Source organism: Cryptotermes secundus, unplaced genomic scaffold (assembly GCF_002891405.2).
Source record: "Cryptotermes secundus unplaced genomic scaffold, Csec_1.0 scaffold1680, whole genome shotgun sequence".
NCBI lineage: Eukaryota > Metazoa > Arthropoda > Insecta > Blattodea > Kalotermitidae > Cryptotermes > Cryptotermes secundus.
In genome coordinates, this window is record NW_019731603.1 from 214,663 (window position 1) to 223,167 (window position 8,505).

General features: G+C 40.5%; 1 protein-coding gene across 1 annotated transcript in view; it reads right to left on the reverse strand.

Annotated features, from left to right (window-relative positions):
- Positions 1–1,996: 1,996 nt before the first annotated feature.
- The window catches only part of LOC111867296 (protein FAM151B), a gene marked incomplete at its 5' end in the record, with an annotated part of 6,799 nt that continues 290 nt past the window's right edge, over positions 1,997–8,505 (reverse strand). Inside the window, 3 exon segments of the mRNA XM_023857021.2 lie at positions 1,997–2,599; positions 4,557–4,742; positions 5,061–5,299. Of these exon segments, the coding sequence (XP_023712789.2) occupies positions 2,228–2,599; positions 4,557–4,742; positions 5,061–5,299 (797 nt within the window).

An 8,505-nucleotide genomic window follows, 5' to 3' on the forward strand; every position in this document is an offset into this window, starting at 1 on the left:
CTTTCCTTGACCTCAGTAATAGATGGAGGTGAGTTGTCAAAGTTTTTGAAAAAATGATTTATATTATCAATTTACTAGTTCTATAAATTTCACTTTTTGTGCATGTTTGACAGAAATATTTGTCATTTGACAAAATTTGCAGATAAAGCCTGTTGAAATTCTACTGGGAATCATTTCTTTCATATCCACTTTCATTCATCTCCCTGGTGTATATCCTGTTTCCCATATTACTTGTCCAAACTCTCCCTTCTTTTTCCTATTCATTACATATTTAACCTACAAATAGAACGAATTCCTTATAATACAGAGTAGCCATCTGTTAATGCACTTCAAAAATATGTCTCGGTAGCAGCATAACAGAGTGTCAATCATAAACCGTATCCTGCAGTCCATATACATATATCAGTCCAATCAGGCAGTGTTCGTCTAATATATACTGAGTTGTTGTTATGTCACTATACCATTTCTATGCAAACCACATTCAAACTAATCTCAAGCTAGTTGTGGAGAGCAGTAAAAGCAATGGTATGTGTGCTTCAAGTATTATCACTGTACATGCTAGAACACTTTCTTCATCTTTGGGCCAGAAGTGAGCAAAACCTGAAGACTGTACATTCTATCTACTTATAGTACCTACTATCAGTTGTTAGGATGATAAAAAAAGTAAAATTATCCCTGTAACAGGTCGTGAAGGCCCATAGGGTTGTGAGACGTTGAGGTTCCCACATTATCTAGACAATCGGCTCTTAGATGGCGGTAAGGTTGTCAGCCTTACACACTGGCTGCACTTTAGCCCCCTGGAAAATTATTTAATTAATTCCTGGTACTCATTTCTGTTAGAGGCTGAGTCAACCCCAGGGCCTAGTGCAGCTGGAAGGATTAGGTCAATTGAAAAAATCCAATGATCTCATCGGGATTTGAACCGGCGACCTTCCGGCTTGTAGCATAGCCCCTCAACCAACTACGCTACTGTGTGCCCCTGCTAGGATCATACAATGTCAAATAATAGGATGATTAATGAATAATGGACTGGTAATGACATTGAAAGACGCTGATGTGACCTAATTTCATGTATTATTCTGACATTTGACTGTGAGAAACCACATGAAACTCCATCAGGATAGTCAGTCTCTCAAATGAGATTCAAATGGTACACCACCCATGAACAACTCAGAAGAGTTACCACTTGTGCCAACTTGCTTGGCTGTGTGACATGTCGATTACCATTTACAAAACAAATAACTTCAATGTGTAAGATTTGAGGCTTTCACGGCGGTGGCTATGAAGATAGCAGTCTTCTGGGATTTGGCACCGTGTCGGTTAACACCACATATACACGGTGCCAAATCCCAGAAGACTGCTTTCTTCAAATAACTTCCAATTCAATGTTATCTTATCACATGATAAGCCTAGATAATACATGGCACTGTGTCTGTATCACTGCATCTGATAACATACATATTTCGAAGATAGACATTAGACAGAAATTAACAATCACATCTTAACCATTTTTTACACACCCTCGACCTACATATCAAACACTGCCTTTTGGGATATGACATCATTTAGTATGATAAATCATTAACATTAACACTGATTTCATCTTCAAGGTGAGCCAGACAAGAATCAGGACTCAGCAGACCTTTGACTGGCTTGTCTTGTCTTGGCGCTGATCCTGTGTGGGCTCCTGTTGTATAGTTGACATTTCAGAAAAAAACAGTGGGGATATAGAACAGAAAGAACTAGTACTGGGGCCCTGAATGAACCAACAGTGGTAAAAGGAGCAGTGTGAAGAATATTGGTCCCTTGAAGGATCTGTTTTCCTATGGCAGGGAGATACAATGGTTTCAAGTGAACCTATCAGCGGTAGAATGCAGTCACAAGGAAACGGGCCTTTACAGGCCAGAAGGCACTTTTATTCATGGCTACCACTGTGAGGATCAGAAATCTCATACATGAAACTTATGTCTAAATGGACATGAAATTATTAACACAATAAGCACAAAGTTTCTTTATTTCCTAGCTAAAGTGCCCTATTTTACTGGGGCTCTTTCCACTTTTTATATCATATTAACAGTCTTAACGGACCACAGTCCTTATTGACAAGCTAACAGATGCTTAGCTAGACAAGGAATTTCATGAGTTTTATGAGACATGATGTTTTATTTGTTCACAGAAGTATTATCACATGCACACGTACTTGCCATACTGATATATACACACAAATTTACATTCTTCTTTTGAATTTAAGAAGTATCATTGATACCATGGAAACAAACACAGCAGTTACAGAAGCAAGAGGAGCGGCTGATGATGTCCGTTGCCTGTCACTACTTGACAATTGGAGCTTGTCTAACAGTGATTTTGGAACGTCCACATATACACGGTCAATGCCCAAAATGTTCAGGATTACTTCCCGGAGATTGTTTACATTTACAGCATCAGTATCAGAGCTCCAGATTGTGAAGGTGCTGTTGGGTACATTGTTCTTGAGGCGTGCTAAAGTGATTCCAGAATTAGCGACCATTCCTGCTCGCACAGGGAAAGTCAGAGGCTGCTTTACCTGATGTCGCTTCAGGACTTCTTCCATTGCTTTCACCTGAATACAACACAGACAACCAGTAATACAGCCAGTAAGGCAACAGGTGATGTATCCTTCACCAGACATTACTGGGGTAATCAAGTAGGGTGAGAGAATGGTGATGGCGGCATGGATGGGGGAAATTAAAAATGCATAACAAATTTTAGCAGGAGAATGTGGAGAAAGCAGACCACCGGAACACGAGGGGATAATATTAAAATGGGTCATTAAGAAATAGAATTTGAGCATGTGAATTATCTGAACATAGGAACAAGTGAGAGGTTCTGTTGAACAGAGAAATAAAGATTCAGGGTCAACAAACAGCAGAGAATTTCTTCACAACCTGAGATATTGTAACGTTCTCAAAAAGGACTGTGCTCTACTGAGCTTAGTCTAATGTAGTTTGAAGGAAAAATGTTCCTGTTCCTAAACATCACACCACAAAGGAATGTAATGGGAATGTTAAACTCCCTGCCACTAGTAAGTTGTTACGGCGAATAAAAGTGGTAATAAAAATTACACAAGAGAATGTCTGTTTAACAGCTTGTGGACCTATTCCATTATAAATTCTGTATTTATTGAACAGTTTATTTCTTAAAGAGTAATTTGTAATCTGACCTGTCACCCTATTTCCTACAGTTTCTACTTCCATTAATGATTATTTCATTCATCTAACTTTATTTATAAGATAACCATGAATAAAGTTTGTTCTTCACTGCATTCCACTTAAAATAAACTGCAGGCCACTAAAATGGGTGAGATCTTAGGTTCTCACTGCAGTAATTATGAATACAGTTGCTTCCTGGGACAAGCACTACAGCAATGAATACCAGTAATAGAACAGTAGTTCATGGGAATATACAGAATGTCCCAGATGCAAAGGTCAATATTTGGGAGTTCACATTATCGGTCATTCTAAGCAAGAAGTGTATGTGTATATGTACATATGTCCTCTTCCGAACGGTTTCCAAGAAAGAGCTATTTCACTGTACTGTACACTGTACAGACGAGCAACACGCCATGTCCTCACATGAGTTGCAAGGTGCATTAATGTTAATGGTGGTATTAGGTAAACTGTACCAACTTTGTCACTTGAATAACAAATACCGGTATTAGAAACAGTAATATGTCTTTCTTATCAACAGTTTTGGAACTGCACAGTGAAATAGCTGTATCTCGGAAACTGTTCAGAACAGGACACATGTATAGGTACACTTTTTTGCTTAAATGACCCACACTATTATCCCCTGGGGCACAATGTGTATGTCTGTCCCAATGATTTGGAGGAACCAGTCTCTATCTTCAGGGCTGAGGAGCTGCAGATTCATCAAAAACACTGGGAAGAACCTACATGATTTCATGATATCATGTCCAAGACAACAGTTATATTATTTATCTTGACAAAATTGCACCATTCACTTATTTTGATGGCCTCATTAATACATATTTCTGATGACTAATTATCTATTGTTTATCACCATGATGCCTAAAACATTTAACAACTACCAACCATGAAAACAGATATGGATTAAGTCACTTCTGAATACTTGCCAGTTGCCTAGCGAAGAAACAGGCCGCGCCATAACTCAAGTGGTTAGCTGCTGGCTTCCCACCGTGGCGGCCTGGGTTCGATCCCGGGTCTGGTCAAATGGGATTTGTGGTGGACAAAGTGGCACTGGGGCAGGTTTTCTCCGAGTACTTTGGTTTCCCCTGCCAATCTTCATTCCACCAATTGCTCCACAATAACCCTCACCTATCTACATGTATCATCTGGGGTTGGTACAAGAGGCCAGAAGTGGCCGCAGTACAAGGGACTTAGTCCCTCCCCACTAGCAATAAAAAAAATTAGCGAAGAAACAGCGGTGGAAGCAGACAGCATTTACAATGATGGGGTACAGATGTCTACTATCCACATCAGAGAACACAGAACAAATGTATGCGATCAATATGTTCATATGTTTAGTTTATTACTCACATGTTCTTCAGAGTAGGAACCATTGAAGATTAAGCCACCGTATCTTGTGGTCCAGCCAACGGACAGTGTGCTTGTGGGAAACAGCGTAACGCAGAGATCAAGAAATGTGTCTGCATCAACCGGTTTTGTGGTGCTGTCAACAGGTCCAGGTAAGATGTCTGCATTCAGCATCACTGGAAAATTTATCTGCAAGAAAGATATATGATTGTATCCTAATGGGTCACTATTACATTCGTTACCTCTGCTACTTCTGCAATACCATGAAGTAGGTAAGAGATTTTGCCTGATTATAATGTTGACTCAACTCTGTGGTCTAGTGGTCAGAGTTCCTGGCTACACATCCATCTCCTCAACACCTTGTTCTCAACCACCCTCAGTCTATGTTCCTCCCTTAATGTCAGAGCTATTTAATAAAATTAATTCTTGGTGTGGAAAAGGTTAATTTCAGAAAGATATAATTCAGGCTTGCATTAAGGGATTAAGAACCACTGTGTGTGTTGCTACCTGGTGCTCATGCCTCTGCAGTGTTGTCAATGATGGTGCCAGAACCTCCACCGTTTTGAAGTCCAGCTTGATGCCACAACGATGACCCTTCTGCGTATAAGTCACCACCTCAGTCAGGAACCCATCTAGACTCAGGTCTGAGGTATTGTTTGGTGGATGTGCCATCACTGGGATCAGATCCCCTGACCCACCTTTCAGAGTTCCAAGCACCACGTCAGCCTCGAGCATCATAATTTTGTCTACACAACCCGTTACAAAAACTCAGTAATAATCAAATCACCATCAGAAGCACAATAATCATCAACAGTATCAAATATTCAATTTTTTCAGTCCATCTAGTACACAAACCAGGCTACATCATATCTGCATACAAGACTTTATGAAAGAAACATCCCACGTACACGTATGTATCTATGAGTTTCTCATCATCATACACTGCACTGACAGCGGCATCTAGCACAATCTAGTTGTCGTCTACTTACTCATGGAGCAGAGCCCTTCTTCAGGAGCCACAAAATCTGCACCTACTCAAGAGTTTCCCAGCATTTTATGCAACCCGAAGGCCCATTACTGTGTTCACAAGAGCCGTCCATTGGTTCCTATCCTGAGCCAGATCAATCCAATCCATCCCATCCCACCCTATCTCTCTAAGATCCATTTTAATACTGTCAACCCACCTACGCCTTAAGTCTTCCCAGTGGTCTTTCTCCTTCTGGCTTTCCAACCAATATCCTATATGCATTCCTCTTCTCCCCCCATGTGCTACATTCCCTGCCTATCACATCCTCCTTGACTTGATCATTCTAATTATACTTGGAGAAGAGTACAAGTTATGAAGCTCCTCATTATGCAGTTTTCTCTAACCTCCTGTCACTTCATCTCTCTTCGGTCCAAATATTCTCCTCAACACCCTGTTCTCAAACAGCCTCAGTCTATATTCCTCCCTTAATGTCAGAGAACACGTTTCACACCCATACAGAACCACAGGCAAAATTAGAGTTCTGTATATTCTAATTTTTATGTTTTTGGACAGCAGACGAGATGACGAAAGGTTCTGGACTGAATGGTAGCAAGCATTATCCGAGTTCAATCGCCTCTTAATTTCCTCCTGAATCAGGTTTCGATCTGCTATCGTTGTTCCCAAATATCTGAACTGTGCCACATTTTCAAAACGTCTGTTTCCTATCTTTATGTCATAATTTTACCCTGCATTTTGGTAATGAGACAGCAACATATACTTAGTTTTCTCTGTGTTTACTTTTGGACCAACCTCCTTCCTTACACCGATTAAAGTTTGTGTGTTGTAGTGTAGTTTTCTACAGGACTACTAAAAATTATGCACCCTCATTCCAATAATAGATGGAGTTTAAAATAATAAAGGAATCATTTCAAATGAGCTGTGTCTATGAAAGTACTCAGTGGGCATTTGTAAGGATTTGGATGGGAAATAAGAAGTCCAATTAAATTAAGTACGTGTATTTCAGCATTCACTTGAATGCTGTTTTAGAAACAGTTGTCACATCTGTCACTGGAATACATATCAGGCTTCCATAATGTGAACTAAATGCATTCTAACTGACTAACCAACTAATTACCACATTAGACACATCTTTTTTCTTCTCAATCTCATATCCATTAACGGGGGTATAGGGCCGGGCCATAGTTCAAGCGGTTAGTCGCTGGCTTCCAACCGCGGCGGCCCGGGTTCGATCCCGGGTCTGGTCAAGTGGGATTTGTGGTGAACAAAGTGGCACTGGGGCAGGTTTTCTCCGAGTACTTCGGTTTCCCCTGCCAATCTTCATTCCACCAATTGCTCCACAATCACCCTCACCTATCATCTGGCGCTGGTACAATAGGCCAGAAGTGGGCGCGGTACAAGGGACTTAGTCCATCCCACTAGTAATAAAAAGAATGGGGGCAATGCTTGCTACCATTCCCTGCAGAACCTTTTGTCTTCTCGTCTGCTGCCCGAAAACATAAAAATTAGACTATACAAAACTATAATTTTGCCTCTGGTTCTGTATGGTTGTGAAACCTGGTCTCTGACATGAAGGGAGGGACACAGACTGAAGGTGTCTGAGAACAGGGTGTTGAGGAGAATATGTGGACCGAAGAGAGATGAAGTGACGGGAGGTTGTAGAAAAGTGCATAATTAGGAGCTTCATAACTTGTACTCTTCGCCAAATATAATTAGAATGAACAAGTCAAGGAGGATGAGGTGGGCAGGGAATGTAGCACGAATGGGGGAGAAGAGGAATGCATGTAGGATATTGGTGTGAAAGCCAGAAGGGGAGAGATCACTGGGAAGACCAAGGCATAGGTGGGTGGACAATATTAAAATGGATGAGATAGGATGGGATGTTATGGATTGGATTGATCTGGCTCAAGATAGGGACCAGTGGATGGCTCTTGTGAACACGGTAAAGAACCTTCGGGTTCCATAAAGTGGGAAATTCTTGAGTAGCTGCAGAATTGGCTTCTCCTCAAGAAGGGCTCAGCTCCATGAGTAAGTAAGTAAATGTGTTAATGGGCTTCCTGTCTGCAAAGTACGGCTTATATTCCTTTAAAGATCATTTTATTATTATTTCCCCAACTTTGCTTATTTGTTAGTCCCTTTATATTGAAAATTGTTTGTGAAATTCATATTTTAAAGAACATGAATGGTTGTTTTGTGCCCCACCCACAATTCCTCTTCAGAACATTCATTCATCTCTCAGATATCCTGTGACAGAGCACAATAATAAGCTCCACCAAGTAGTCTCCTTAACTGGAGGGTGCAACAAATCCTGATTCCTAAGAATACTACTTAACAAGACAGTGTACAGTGTAGAAAGAAAATACACTCATGTTTATTCAACAGAGTTGTAATCCAATGTTCACCGTTATCATAAGTTATTAGTAAAAACATAATCCTTCTGTATTTACAACAGCTACTGTTGTGCCATGAATAGGCTGAAAGACTGAGTGAGGAAGAAAGACGCTCTTGTCTTGGATCCTGTCAGACCAGAACAACTAGTGTGTCCAAAGGGGAATTATCGGCGCAAATAGAGTAGTTGTTGACGCGCCTATAAACCCACTCACCTAATATGGGCGCCACTAGGGCTCTCTCCTTGGGGAGGGGGTCAATTTTCCAAGCTGGGCGGTCATAACATTTTTATTATGAAGCTGAGTTTAAGCTATTTATGAAATTTTTTTACTGGTCGCCATAAATTATTGGGGATAAATCTACATTTTTTAAATATTTTACTTTTTAATTTCAATATTCACTTATTTTTCAATTTTGATTTTTTTCGTAAAAAAGTAAAAAAAGTAAATGTATCCCTGTAACAGGCCGTGAAGGCCCATAAGGTTGTGAGATGTTTAGGTTCCCACATTTTCTAGACAGTCGGCTCACAGATGGCGGTAAGGTTGTCAGCCTTACGCGCCGGCCGCCCTTTACCCCCAA